Genomic DNA, 14,409 nt, shown 5'->3' with positions numbered 1-14,409 from the left:
TGCGTAGTTATAAAGATTTAAGCATACAAAGGGACATAGGGACAGAAAAAGCGACTTTGTTTTGTACTATGTAGTGATTAAATTTAACATTTATAAGAACAGAAAAAAAATTGATCATGATGCGGGATTCGAACCTGCGCTTTTTCTTGGCCACTCATCTCGGCAATCGAATTTATTCTACTTTTTCGGACTGTGAATATTATTCTTTTTTGGATTATTTATTTGGATACCCGACTTTATCGTGTCTCTAGCGTACAGTAATAATCACGATGATTATGAAATTTTTGTTTATTTATTGTTTTGTCACTGGAGAGTGGAGATGATGCTGTTCTTGTATCATTTTGTTCATATGTATCTATATTATTAATTTCGCTGCAAATGTAATTTCATCAAAGCAAGTTCAAATTTTATATTTACGTAGTCATATTATATCATGATACTATATCATCATCATCATCATTATGAGCCTACATTTGTCCACTGCTGGACATAGGCCTCAGTCATGGCACGCCACTGAGGCCGGTCGTTCGCTCGCTGATACTATATACCCATAATTAAATTTGTCTATTTTTGAAATTTCATGTAGCATCATCCTTTTTTATAAAAAAACTTCATATTAATAGATATATATTTTTATTTCTAATAGCTGCCGCTGATGACGACGAACCTTATAGTCCGGGATCATCGAACAGCAGCAACAGTGCGCCCGCCCCGGCGATGCCCACACACAACTTGCGGAATAAAATGGAAGAACTTAATCGACAAATAGAAGAGCAAAAACAGCAAATCCTCAAAATGGCACAAGCTGATTCGTCGGTGAAGAGTGCAGATGTAAGTTAGCTTACTATTGTTTTTCTTTGAGTTTTTGGTATAACTTTTAGCTATGAATTGTTATTAATTAAATTAACTGTAACTCTGAAGATAATATAATTTACTGTCGGTGAGTGAAAATGTTTATTGAGCCATTTTGTTATAATAAATAACCTTTCAAATTTTTTAAGCTGTTTAGGTGTAATCATCACATCGACATCTTCACAAGTTGTCGTTAAATGTAATATAAGAAATAATGTAAGTAGTGACATAGAATAAACGGTTTATATTAAAATCACTGTGATATTTCAGAACGAGGCGTACTCTCCATCCCGGCCGCTGTCGCCGGAGCCGGCCGCGATGCCGCTGGCCGACATCGCGCTGCCGTCGAACCTTCAAGAAATTCTTGCCACCATCAAACAGAGGTCGGAAAGTAACGCCGACGTCGATATGCGCACAATTTCCATGCCTTGATCTAGCTATATCACATCAATTTAATTTAAGCATTGATAATAATTATAGTGTATAATATTTTACGATAGTATTAGGTTAAATAATTATCTTTAATTCACAGAAATAATAATATATAGAAGTATGCATAGCATTATGTTATTGAATTCACGAATGTGTGCAATATGCAAACGACATTTTAAAACTTCTGGACGTTAGGTAGAATGGACTGTAAAAATTATTCGGTTTTAACTGTGGAATCGGTTTAAACAATTGAAAATTGTGTTTTAGATGCGTTTGAAATGTTATGTATATAATTAGTATACATATTCAGTGTTTTACAAGTTGTTTTAATGTACAAAATTTAGGTTAAATATTTTTACTTAAAATATACTTTTAATTATAAGGTTTATTATGTTGGAGAAATGAAATAAATATATAATAATATATGTTGCTTTTATTTATATATTGTCATCATCATACAGGGACTTCTTGGATTTAAACTTCTTTTTAAATATACTTCTGTCTTCAACTCGTAGATTCATAAAACTCCGCATGTCCACATTCTTAAGAGATGATTTCTCAAATCTCTTTTGCATGGCTTGTATTTTTGTTTCCATTAATTTTCTCCTGGGTATGTGACGTAATGCAAATTCCCAATCTCCAGTCAGCTTAAGGTCCAAAAGAATTGGTATCATATGATTGATATTCAGATTTTTCTTTGATCCTGGAGCCCATTCTAAATAACGGTCTAGAGGTAGTTTGGCCATTTTTATACCATCTCTTTTTGCTTTAGCTAAAGAGAGTGGCTCATTGTTTATCTGAAATGTTAGCGAGTAATTTTGTTAATACTAAAAAAAGTTATAAAATTAAACGCAAAATGAAAACCAGTCAAATATAAAAATCTAACCTTATCAACCATACAACCCACAATATAAATAGCATCATGATCAAAACTTGTTAACTCCTCTCTGCAGTGTGGGGTAAGATATACTAGTTTATCTTTCGGGAAAATGTCTAAATAACTTTCTACATGAATGTTCATAGGAAACCAGGGCTCATCTATTGATGGTACATTTCTTCTGAATTGATCCATGAAATCTCCATTATTATCTACATTACACAAATGTAAATTAAAGGGCTCTTTGTGCATTCTATTATCGCCAAAAACATATGTGAGTTGTTTTGCAGAATTTAAAATTTCTCTTTTTACCATATGAGTTTCATATGAACAGTCAATAACCATTGACTGTCCCCTCATTAAAGCTTGTAGGGCTCTGAAATAAATCAATAATTTCATTGAATAATTAATAAAGACAAAACATTATAAATTCATATTGCAAATTTCAACAATTTCATAAAAGTATCAATAGTAATTTTACCTGTAGTTGTCGAATTGATTGATTGATTGGTCGCGGATGCGTAAAAATAGTGTTTGATGTTTAATACCATACATTACATCATCTGGAAACTCTTTTGAATCTTCTGGGTCCATCTCTTCAAGTTCCTTTCTTCTTGCCTCCTTTTTCATCTGAAATTTTTGTGATTAAAAAAAGTGTAAAAATTAAATTATCTATTTTTTCCATGAATTTAAATACCTTAACATTCTCTTTCCTCTTCTCATTTTTCCATAAATATGTGAGATAATTTGCTCTCTGATTTCTTGATGGTAATTCCATCAAATACTGCCAATTTCTAAGATCCATAACATCCGGTGCTTGTCTGCCATCTTGACGCATGACTTCTACTTCCAACATTAAAACCCTCAGCTTTTTTTCAATTTCTTGGTTACCCTTACTTATCTGGCTTATAATATTTTCTAAAAATTTTAAACAGTTACAAATTGCTCATCGTAATGCCAATGAAACAGAGATATCGCTCAATATTTACTTGAATGAAACTTGAAATTTACATAAGAACAAAATTGTGCGAAATTTTTAACTGAAAATCTTTTTCACACGTAATTTAGCGCATCGTATATTTACCTATATCATCGTCTGCTTGCGATGCATATAATCGAGGAAAATTTATATAATTGCTGCTAATTTTTGCAGGTTTTACTAAAGCAGGTACAGGTAGGACATAATATCCTCGTTGACTTATTCGTAAACATAATGATCTAAGACAATGCATATTTGTATTGCTGAAAACAATTAAATAAATTTGGTTAATAATTTATTTTTTATGCGTTTTAAAGATATACGTCGTAATGTTTTCAATCGATTTCGGAAAAGTGGGAAATGGGAATCTAACCTCTAATTTTTTGTTTATTGTATTGATAAGATGTGTCAACTGTCAACTGCCAAGTGTCAAGTATTACTGACGATTACCACAGAGCAAGTAATAAATACTTGCTCTGTGGTATCAACCGATCAAAAAGAGTTCTAATCAGTAATCACAGATGGGGGCATGGAGGGCAGCTCGTATATTACACTGTAGCTGTCCCGGCTGACCCAAGGCTGAGACAACTGATGTGTCAGCCAAGCTCGGAGCAATTATTAATTGCTCCGAGTAGCCAAGGGTCAGCCTGGCTGACCACAGTGGCTGATCCTTGGCTAACACATCAGTTGTATGGTCTGTGCAATGGTTCCTAATCTATCTTCGCCGGGGACTTCTTTGGTGGCGACTCGCGAATGTTATATTTATTTCACAATATAATTTTTATAAATTATTTGCCCTGTGTTACCGAAGCTAATAAATTGGGTGTTATCCTCAATCCTGAAAAATAATCTAAAGGTATAAAATTGCTTAGAATACCTATTAAAAATTATTGCACTGCCATTCAACAACAGTGATATAATATTTGTTTTTCAAAATATCCTACTCACTACCTGTGCTCACTACTGAATACTGATAGATTTAGGTTATATGGGTTATAGGCATGTTAAAAATATAGTTTGTCTTAATAATTTATTATGACTGTTTTGATTCTGTCTCCTTTGTTATATATGACTTAATATCAATTATAATTTGCAGATTTTCTTAACACTTAACAGCATGGCGCTCACTGCAATGTTGCGCCGAACCCTTATCAATGGGACAGTATACTCTGCCGCTGCAATGCGCTTTGCTTCAACACAACAAGAGAAGAAAGTTTTTTTCGACGTTACAGCTGATGGAGAGCCATTAGGTAGAATTGTTATGAAACTAAATTCTGACGAAGTTCCCAAAACAGCTGAAAACTTTAGAGCACTGTGCACAGGAGAAAAAGGGTTTGGATACAAGGGATCGTCATTTCACAGAATAATTCCAGATTTTATGTGTCAAGGTGGAGATTTTACGAATCATAATGGCACTGGTGGAAAATCAATTTATGGCCGTATGTTCCCTGATGAGAATTTCAAGCTGAAGCATACCGGTCCGGGAATCTTATCAATGGCAAATGCTGGTCCCAACACTAATGGCTCTCAGTTCTTCATCACCACAACTGCCACTCCATGGCTTGACAGAAAACATGTTGTATTTGGTGCTGTAGTAGAAGGCATGGATGTTGTAAGAAAAATGGAAGGCTTTGGGTCAAGGAATGGGAAGCCATCCAAAAAAGTTGTAATTTCTGAATGTGGTGAGTTAGATTAAAGTAATGAGAATTGTGTACATCTGTTATGTAGTTATTATCTGTAGTTCTAAGTATATAGTAAAAATTGTTTAAATTAGTAATGTGTTTTCATTGATTTCATCCATCTCATCCTTACTTTAGAATAGGTATATTTTGTATAGCAATTAGGATTTACAGTATTTAATCTGATTACCATATAATGTATAGTTATTTATTGTATAATTTCTAACATAATTAACATAAATCCACTCTGGCATTTGTTGTAGTTGTAATGTTGATAGTAATTTCTCCTAAGAGGGTTTTGAGCAAAATATAAAGGAGGGGGAAGGTTACCATTCCCTCTTGTAAATGTCTATGAGCTTGCAAGCAATGAGCTTTTAGGGCTGACAAATTTATAAAATAAAGTGTAGAATTAAATATACACAAAGGGGAGAGACTAAAATATCAGGTGATTGGCTGACTTTGAGACATGTTAAAACTACATTGAAGTATAGACAAGTGTTACCTTTATTTCTTTTAATTTGAAGGAAATGACTGATTCTTATGCAGGAAAATTGTATAAAATAATAATTTTCACAAGCCAAAGAATAAATTAAAAAATGTATTGCCCTAATACATCTATTGTGCGATTAATCTGGCACACTCTAATTTCAATAATTTAGATTTTATTATGCTTCTTCACCTTTAACAATAAAGACAAGAAAAATTATATTATAATATTTCATTTGAGTTCATAGATAAATAAATAAATAAGAATCTATGAACGCAATAAAAATGCCAAAAAATAAAAATATTTTTATAAGAAAATATTGTAGTCAAACTAGAACAGCTATTTCCATTTCAAATTTACTGAGGAATTATTTTTTTAACAGGTGATATGGATGAATATAATATTCCGGAGCAATAGGGAAGAAGATTGTGTTATGTTAAATAAAACTATAGTTTTAAAATAGGTATGCAATTTTATTAATCACTAAATGCAACAAATTAGTTTAGAAGTTGTCATTATCAAACAATTACTTTCGTGATTGAAGTGACAATGGTACAGCTAAATCAGTATCAAGTCTTAAGGCTATTGTAAGGCATTTTTAGATAAACACTTTATTCATATCAAACTATTTCTCTCTTAACATTTATAAGACGAAAATTTACACAGACACTATCCATTGCCTCTTCCACATCAGTGAATTATTTTAAAATATTTATACTAAAATAATATTCTACAATAGTAATTGAATTCTTAACTTTTAAAATATCAGCCCACAAATTGACAGAATTTTAGTAATTTTTCATGAAAAGAGGGGGTTTTCAAATACATAAGTGTAGACATAATAAACAAAAATTAACTAGTAAACAAACATATTTCTCATCTAAAATATAACATTTTTTAATAATAAAGAACTGAAAGTATTATTTCGTGTTGTTATAACCCTTACATAATCAGGTTTGTAACTTGAAATGGCAAGAAATAAAAAGAAATCAAAAAACATATTCCAAAAAAGGGAAGGAATCATCGAAAAAAGGGTAACGTTCAAAATTATAAACATTAAAAACTTGTTTTGTCTCAAAAAATTAACTAATGTGTATAAATCTCACTCTTCATAAATAATTTGAGATCACATAATATTTGCATCACAAAATTTAATAGACAGATGGTAGTGCTAGAGCTTAACTGATGAAACATAGCGATAAGAACAATCATATTTCTGTAATTGTGAACTGGTACATTGCAAATTATTGAAATAAATATTTCAAATAGAATACAACATTTCTCATTTATTTATTTGTTTTTGATGAAAGCATTACCAAATATCTATTATGCATCAGATCAGGGAATACCAATACTTTTATAGCCACAAGTTAAAAAACAAAATGGCAGTAGGTGGACAATCTAAATGAAAGACAACATCAGAAGGATAAGTTGGGTTATGGAACTTTAAAAAGAAAGGTATCTCTATGGTTGTAGATGGCACAAATATCCAAATTAATCTTTTAAAAAGAAAAATTATTGTTAACAAATAAAACCAAGCATCTCATAATCAGTAATCACTACACTATATAGAGGGAATCACACTATGTAGTGAACTATTACTTATATTGAATGTGCATCGCCATATCAACAGTAGGGAATGTAATTCTATGTTCATTGTACAAATAAATTTTTTCTATCTAATCTTAACAGGTCCTTTGTGCAGATTTAATCATTTTTCTATCAAAAATTTTGTCTTTTTACCTAATTATACATATTAATGGGTCAATAATTAAACATACTACCGTTTATCAATTGGGGTATAAATAAAAAATAAAAAGGAATAGTCCACAGGACAAAAAAGTGATTTTACATTATCCTAATTTGGTTTAATAAATGCACTTTACATTTTTACAATACCAATTTTATTGTATTTTCAAACAGCCAATATTATGGTTCTGGTTCAAGCAGTTATCATAACAATAATTATTAAAGTGCATTTAATAAACTTTTCTTTAAATATCTACTTTTATTCGTTTAAGGCCTTGTGATAATTATTCTTTAGTGTAAATATTAATATTATTATTAATTTGTGTTCTTTTGGACACTGTCCCATATAGCATTTAATCTGTATCACACTGAAAACATTGAATTATTGCTTATCAAAGGTTGTCATTAAGTACAGTTTATTAACATAAATAACTTGACGGTATTTACATATTTTTTCTGTAAATATGGATATCTAAACTATTCTATTTTAAATACTACTACAAAGTATTAAGAAAATATAATCCTATAGAATGCAAACCAATATAGTGAATGACGTTGAGTCTATATGTACAATGCACTAAAATTCTCCTAGATATGAATCCAAAATAAATTAATTTTGGTTTGGTTTTAAAACACTAGGTACTACTAAAACTGCAGAAAGCAAGTCTCATCATTGGAAAGCTTTAATATAACTACTAAGATATGGTTTCGAATCACTTGCATTGGGCTAAGCATAGAAGAAATAATTTGTACAGTCTTCTCAAAACACATTCAATTATACACTGATACTTTTTTTTTAAATCTTGAACATATAATTTTTTTTCATTTATCACTCACTTTTTAATTTGTCTTTATTAATTAAAAATTTCACTAGAATGTTTTTGCAGCTGTACGGATAGACATGGCTACCCTCCAATAGCTGCGTCGCGTTGAGATTCACTTCTATTTGAGCAAAGGAGTTCTCAGACTCGAGGATCGACGGTCGTAGAGGACAGCTGATCAACGCTGCGACCCTTCTGCATCTGCAGACTCAACTCGTTTGGTTCCATAGTGATGTGATGTGACGAGGTACGTTTGTGTTTCGTCTCCGGGGGTTTCATATCTTTGGAGTTGGTTCTTCTGTGTCGCAGCACGCCCGCGCCTTCGATAAGGCGTTTGCTCTCTTCGTCGACGCACTTGGTGAGCGGCAGGACGGTCAAGTCGAGGCTCTCCATGCTCTTGATCGCTAGGTGTTTGAGTTGTTCGAGGCTCAGGTCTCGCGAGTCTCCGCGGGAATGTACTTTGAAGTCCCTGGAGCTGTTTCTGGAGTGTCCGGGAAAGTCTCTCGATGTAGAGCGCGGGAAGTCGCGGGAGTGTCTCGAGTCGCTGCGGACCGCGCGAGATCTCTCCGGTTCTTCAAGGGAATGTTGTCTGCCTCGCGGCTCCAGCTGGATCGTTTTGGAGTCGTTTCGAAGGTGTCGAGACGCGACCAGAACGCGGGAGTTCTTCCCGATGGTGCGAGGCTGTGAGTCCTGCGAGTACTGCGAGTCGGTGCGCTGCAGTTTGGTGCCGTGCTCGGTGTGCGCAGCGTCGGGGTCCATGGGCGACGTGATGGCGGAGCTGGGGCCGGTCGTGATACCAGAACGGAAGCCGCTTGCGTTGTCCGCTGAAGGTAGCTCTTCGAATACTGTAAAGAATACGGTATTGTTTTAAATAAAGTACATAAATAAATTGAGCCATTTAACATAACATGTAATTAATTAATTATTGAATTTTTTCACCCATTTGTTTTCATAACACTGTCTACAAATATCATAGTGGATAATGAAAAACAAATTAGGTTAATCGCAAAAGAAGTTCTAATTATTTTCTAAATCATTAATAATTATCATTTACAATAATGAGGAGGAAAGTAAGAAATAATCATTGAGATATACATATGGAGACGACACCGCCTACATCACTTATGTTCCGCTCAACATACGCCATATGGCGTAACTGCACGCTCATTTTTTATTTGTTTTAAAGTGAAACGCATCAAATATGCCTTCGTGTGTGTTACGATATTGCAGAAATAATACAAATAATACGGAAAAGTGCAAAGTAATAACTTTAATCAGTAAGTTCCTAACTAGATAATAATTTTTAAAACTTAGTTAGAGACAGTTGGCGCACAGATTTTGTTCGTGGTGTCCACTCCATACGTAGTACTATTATCCCAATGGACATAATAATTATAAAAAAAAAAACAGTAAAACATATGAACACTAACACTTGTCGAGGCTGATGATGGAGCCGGCGATGTCCTTGTGCGGGTCGAGCGGCGGCGCGGTCTCCAGGTGCTTGCGGCGCCGCACCAGCCACCAGTCCACCATGAATATGCCCAACGCTACTATCTTGATGCCACCGCAAAGACCGACGTATCTGCGAATTGGATACGTGACATTGAGTTTTTGTAATTTTTTAAAGACATATTACGACGACTGTTTTTCCTTGACCACCAGGTTGTCTGGAAGAGATCGCTGTCTTAGCGATAAGACCGCCTGTTGTGCTCAACTGTGTCTCTTTCTTTTGTATATTTGCTTTTGTAATTTTTATGTCCTGGTGCACAAAAAAGTATTTTTGTTTGTTGTTTGTTTGACTATTGTGAAGGTTAAAACAATTAGCGTGTGTAGTTTTAAATGTATAAAAATATCACACAGAGTGTTATCAAATATATCAAATAGATAGGCAGTAAATATGCTTATAAGATATTACTTTTTTTCTGGGTAGCACGCCAGTGAACACGTGGGACAAAAGCCAAAAGTTTAGAAGCAATAAATAGATGTTTTTAGAAAATTATTAATCATCTTTCATTAAATCTTGAAATTGAAATAAAATAATGATTTTGACTAATTATCGATAATCTTAATATATATAAATCTCGTGTCACAATGTTTGTCCTCAATGGACTCCTAAACCACTTAACCGATTACAAAAAAATTCGCACACCATGTGCAGTTCGATCCAACTTGAGAGATAGGATAGTTTTTATGAAAAAAAAAACGTAAACATGTAGGTACCACGGGCGAAGCCGGGGCGAACCGCTAGTAATACTATAAGTAGCTATCATAAAATTAAATTCACACAATTCAAAAATTTTGAGGGTAGTTATCAATTACCTGTATCGGAACTGCTCTATATCGTACAGCAGACAGCGGCCGCCCTTCTCCCCGCTGCAGGACTGCTTCCACAGCAGACACGTGGAGTCGATCAGGTTGCCGAACACTATGGGCGCGGGGATGTAGCCGAATAGACGGAATATCACGAACTGCATGCCGAGAGCGAATGAACGCTCCTCTTCACTGACTGATCTGTACGAGTTTTGAAATTAGTTTGTGGATTTTTGAAGTTAAACTTCTTTAGGCGTGTTTAGACTTTAAGAGTAAAATTTCAAGGTCGCGTCACGAAAATACCTAAAACCAAAATAAAATGGAGTTTGATATATTTGAATATTGCCAAAGAAGGATTACTTTTGACACGTGTGCTCGGCACATACGTTCATTTTTTGAAGTGGTTGTTGGTGTGAATGAAAAGTTTTGAAATAAAGCCAACTAACTATAGATATATAAAAACATTCACAACACAACATAAACAAATTAGTAATCTACATCAATCGGTCTGATATAATTTATTACGAAGATAATATGATAATGAAATGTGATTCCACAATGAATCATAAGTGATTTGAAAAGATAAATTTAACTTATTGCCATGTCATATATCAGTGGCAATTGTATAATAGTGTGATCAATAAATGATAACTGATTGAATGAAGATATATTATACTTATTGTTTTCATCAAATTGCCAGTGTATATTGTAGCATCAATAAATTGTATCGATACTCGCTTCAGACAAATCAGGCGTGTAAAAATTATTCACCGTATTTTTACAAAAAACAACAATTACTTTGCAGAAGACATAATAATATAGTCTTCTGCATATTAAATAATGACAATTTGACATGAACATCAACGAATGCACAAGTTGGCTCATATTGTATATAACACGGCCTGTGTTCAAACAAAATGTCCTTCTTTTTGTTATATCCTTTTTTTGTTCTATTTTATTGTGTACATAATCATCCCTAGTACTTTCAACTATGTCACTGATCGAATGGGTTGCTTGGAAGAAATTGCTTGTAGCAATAAAGCCGCCTTTTGACTAATTATGTCCTATTAAGTAAAATTTGTATTTTCTGTGTGTGCAATAAAGCTTATAAATAAATAAATAAAATAAACTGCTATATAGACACTAGACAGGTCTCGATGCAACATACCACACAACTAGTAACTACGTACCGTAGCACAATCATAAGCAGCGGCATCTGTGTGACAGCGACCACGAAGGTCATGAAGAACAGCAGCACGAGGAAGGGGAAGATGGTGGTGCAGGGCGGGTTGCAGGCGCCCGCCGTGGCCACGGGCACCACGGTCACTTCGCTGTACTCGCGCGCGCCGCCCGCGGTCAGCGCCGACGCGGCCGCGCCCACCACGCCCCCTACTGCCGATACCACTTCGCCGCGGTTCTCGTGCACGCCTGTGTGGGGGAACTTTAATTAATAAAGTAACAAATACCTTAGTGGGGAAATCTTCCAAAGATACCCACGCTCCCCGGGGAAGGAGCCGTGGGTTATGTCGGATTCTTACCGACTAAAGCCCCACTGTGTTCCGTCGAGCCACTTTAATGATGGGGCCGCGGGTATTGGTTGGAATTCTTCCGCGACAAGGTAACAAATTACCTGTTAATTAATCGTTAAAAATGTTCTAGCGTTGTTGTTTCATCATTAATTGAAATTCAGACTGTATTTCGTGGTAGTAATGTTCAAAGTTTATTGTATCGCTAGTTTAAAAACTCTGCCTATACACGTAAGCAGAGTTTCTACCACGTTCTTTTAAATCTGGGCTTGCTGAACAAGATTAGGATAATTTATAAATACAACATTCATGTGAGGGAATCGACAATGATCTATAACAATCTTTGCATTATATTTCGCCTTATTTGGTGCTCAAATTTTTATAATTGCGGATGTAAATAAGTCAATTGCAATTACTTTTAAACGTTGTTTAAAGTGTCTATATCAAGTAATCCTATCAAAAACTCACAAGCACAATTAGTGAAATTAGATCTCGACGAAAAGGCAGCACATCCCGCGTGGCACGGCGAGAAGTAAGTGAGCCCGTTGTTGCCGCACACCGGCTCCATATCCGTCTCCGTGCACAGGCAGTTGAAGTTGCATGCTGCTGTTAGGTTCACTTTGAATGGCTCTAAGTTGCTGGTAAGGAAAAAAAGTTATTTTAGTTTATTTCTTAAGAGAGAAAATACTACGTTTTTCCGGCAATAAACTTTTACAAATTGAAATGATTATACATTTGCAATAAAATGAGATTAGGATTTCCCTTAAAAAATTGATTATATTGGACATGAAAATAAATTGATTTGAAAAATTTTCTAGTTTCTTAAGGATATTACAATTGACATAAATAGCAAGTCTTCAAGCTATCTACAGGGAAAACCTCAAACAAATATCAACATTCTGAGACATTTTATTTACCTATTATTTGTATACGGTATGGTAGTGCCGGCCATCTTGATGTTATCGCAGCCGAGGAAGAACAGCAGCGCATAGCACGAGAGGCAAATGGTGTTGGATATGAGCACAAACTGTACTGCGCCTTTCGGCCGCAGCTCAAGTCGCTTGAGCAAGCAACCGCCCATGAATATGCCGATACATGCACCCGGGATAGCTATGGATCCTGAAAATATTTGAATAAGTTACATATAGGTTATGTAACTTATATGGCTATTGAGTATTTGAATTAAAAAAAATTATTGATTTTTTTCATGTATTTTAAAACTTTATTATTAATAATATTGATATTTAATGCAAAAAACTCAAAAAAAAAAAAAAATGTTTTTCAATTAATTATAAGCAATTAAAAATTGATGAAATTTAAATTAAAATCACGTGACTATAAACGCGCCATGACTGGTCACCATAGATGTGACGTCAAAATGTTATAGTTGTGTACGTTTTTGTATCAACTGCAATGTGTGAAAACTAACATTATGACGTCACACGCGTCCGGGTGACGCTTCGGGAGTTGTCGGTGTGTTTTCGGTACTGGATTCAAAGACTAATTTTTATTTTGAAATAACTTTTGAATTATTGCAAAAAAAAAAAAAAAAAAATTGTTTTGTTATAAAACTAATATATAATCTTTCCATTTAGCACAAAAAAAATTTATTCAAATACTCAATTAGCTGACAAATACTAGCTGACAGGCGCGGCGTCATTTACATGGTTTCCGGCTAAAAAGAGGCTCTGTATCAAAATTCGTGTATATTTGTTCAGCTGTTTTGCGTACAGAGTACAGACATACTTGCGTACATTTATAATAACGTTCGCGTTTATAATATTAGTAGGCTATGCAATGCGGTCATTAGTATGGAACGTCATTAAACGTTTGTTTATTGATAATGGTAAAAACAAATACTCAAGCACAATAGTTCTATTGAAAAACATTAAGACAAAATTAACATTGACTGATTAATATTCAAATATATAGACACTACTGAATTTCTAAATTAGTCTAATATTTTTTAGCTAAACGATTAAGCTAAAACGCAGAAGTTAATAAGTTACCTGTAAATACGCTGGCCTGACTCTTTCCAAGACTGAACTGCGTCTCAAGATATTTGGGCAGAAATACAACAAATCCGGATACTATCATGAGTTCCATGCACGCTCCTAAACAGGTCACCACGTAAACCGGGTTCTTGAGTAGACGCCACATTGATACGGGGATATCTGCAAGTTTTAATAGTGGTTAAGTTTATTTGAAAAATGCAATCCTGAAACTTCTATTACTGTTTTTGGAGATCCAAGAATTATTATCCGGAAAAAAAAAATACAGAAATATGTGGTCCAATGCAAAAGACATCTACAAAAACTATAAATATTACCGAACAGTATAGAACGAAATTAAACCTGAAACAAATTTCAATTTCAGAAAACCAAATTCCCAGTCGTATTCACCTTTAATATCCTTTCCATATCCTGTGTCCCTGATATCGCTCTGCGGTTTGGGCGGCGGTTTGCTCGTGCCGGAACCGCTGGCGGCCGCCGCTTTTTCCACTAGACGAATCTTTTCCTTCTCATGTACTAGTACTTTCGGGAACGAGAAGAACGGTATAGCGACTAGAATTAGTAGCAGACCACCGAGTAGGAATCCACCCCACCACATACCAACCCAACGATGGTCCCCAGGATCTGAAAAGTTATATTATAAGTTCAAGAAAAAGGTCTGTTGAAAACATTCACTTTTGGTTAA

General features: G+C 34.5%; 4 protein-coding genes across 7 annotated transcripts in view; 2 read left to right on the top strand and 2 right to left on the bottom strand.

Moving 5' to 3' along the window:
- The window catches only part of LOC123706412 (death-inducer obliterator 1), a 34,212-nt gene extending 32,505 nt beyond the window's left edge, over positions 1 to 1,707 (top strand). The window contains exons 16-17 of the mRNA XM_045655683.1: positions 647 to 831; positions 1,123 to 1,707. Coding sequence (XP_045511639.1) covers positions 647 to 831; positions 1,123 to 1,284 — 347 coding nt within the window. The 3' untranslated portion in view covers positions 1,285 to 1,707. The remainder of the gene's footprint in view (positions 1 to 646; positions 832 to 1,122) is intronic.
- Positions 1,700 to 3,574, bottom strand: LOC123706431 (mitochondrial ribonuclease P protein 1 homolog). Of its 2 annotated transcripts, XM_045655712.1 has the most exons (6): positions 3,514 to 3,574; positions 3,246 to 3,403; positions 2,859 to 3,079; positions 2,643 to 2,791; positions 2,171 to 2,537; positions 1,700 to 2,081 (listed from the first exon to the last, which is right to left on the bottom strand). In XM_045655712.1, exons 2-6 carry the CDS (start codon positions 3,391 to 3,393, stop codon positions 1,722 to 1,724), a joined length of 1,245 nt encoding a protein of 414 aa, XP_045511668.1. In that variant the 5' UTR covers positions 3,394 to 3,403; positions 3,514 to 3,574; the 3' UTR covers positions 1,700 to 1,721. The 2 variants fall into 2 exon arrangements, with proteins under 2 accessions (XP_045511668.1, XP_045511660.1); XM_045655704.1 differs by lacking the exon at positions 3,514 to 3,574 and having other exon boundaries at positions 3,246 to 3,507.
- A 297-nt stretch (positions 3,575 to 3,871) lies between these two features.
- On the top strand, positions 3,872 to 4,913 carry LOC123706398 (peptidyl-prolyl cis-trans isomerase-like). Of its 2 annotated transcripts, none has more exons than XM_045655663.1 (2): positions 3,872 to 3,996; positions 4,257 to 4,913. In XM_045655663.1, exon 2 carries the CDS (start codon positions 4,258 to 4,260, stop codon positions 4,834 to 4,836), a length of 579 nt encoding a protein of 192 aa, XP_045511619.1. In that variant the 5' UTR covers positions 3,872 to 3,996; position 4,257; the 3' UTR covers positions 4,837 to 4,913. The 2 variants fall into 2 exon arrangements, with proteins under 2 accessions (XP_045511619.1, XP_045511627.1); XM_045655671.1 differs by having other exon boundaries at positions 4,237 to 4,913.
- Positions 4,914 to 5,758: 845 nt separating this feature from the next.
- LOC123706379 (solute carrier organic anion transporter family member 5A1) overlaps positions 5,759 to 14,409 on the bottom strand; it is a 45,562-nt gene continuing 36,911 nt past the window's right edge. For both annotated transcript variants that reach the window (XM_045655634.1, XM_045655643.1), the window contains 8 exons: positions 14,115 to 14,348; positions 13,722 to 13,886; positions 12,630 to 12,831; positions 12,181 to 12,350; positions 11,377 to 11,614; positions 10,196 to 10,387; positions 9,307 to 9,458; positions 5,759 to 8,721 (listed from right to left, as the gene is read on the bottom strand). In XM_045655634.1, coding sequence (XP_045511590.1) covers positions 8,018 to 8,721; positions 9,307 to 9,458; positions 10,196 to 10,387; positions 11,377 to 11,614; positions 12,181 to 12,350; positions 12,630 to 12,831; positions 13,722 to 13,886; positions 14,115 to 14,348 — 2,057 coding nt within the window. In that variant the 3' untranslated portion in view covers positions 5,759 to 8,017. The remainder of the gene's footprint in view (positions 8,722 to 9,306; positions 9,459 to 10,195; positions 10,388 to 11,376; positions 11,615 to 12,180; positions 12,351 to 12,629; positions 12,832 to 13,721; positions 13,887 to 14,114; positions 14,349 to 14,409) is intronic.

The sequence above is a fragment of the Colias croceus genome, chromosome 1, assembly GCF_905220415.1.
Source record: "Colias croceus chromosome 1, ilColCroc2.1".
In the NCBI taxonomy this organism is placed as follows: domain Eukaryota; kingdom Metazoa; phylum Arthropoda; class Insecta; order Lepidoptera; family Pieridae; genus Colias; species Colias croceus.
This window is presented reverse-complemented; position numbering and strand designations above follow the sequence as displayed.

Coding starts and splice junctions, on each gene's coding strand:
- LOC123706431 (XM_045655712.1), bottom strand. CDS start 3,393: ATGCATTGTCTTAGATCATTATGTTTACGAATAAGTCAACGAGGATAT. Junction 3,080..3,245: donor GCAAGCAGACGATGATATAG/GTAAATATACGA, acceptor TAAAATTTTTAG/AAAATATTATAAGCCAGATA. Junction 2,082..2,170: donor TGGGTTGTATGGTTGATAAG/GTTAGATTTTTA, acceptor CTAACATTTCAG/ATAAACAATGAGCCACTCTC.
- LOC123706398 (XM_045655663.1), top strand. CDS start 4,258: ATGGCGCTCACTGCAATGTTGCGCCGAACCCTTATCAATGGGACAGTA.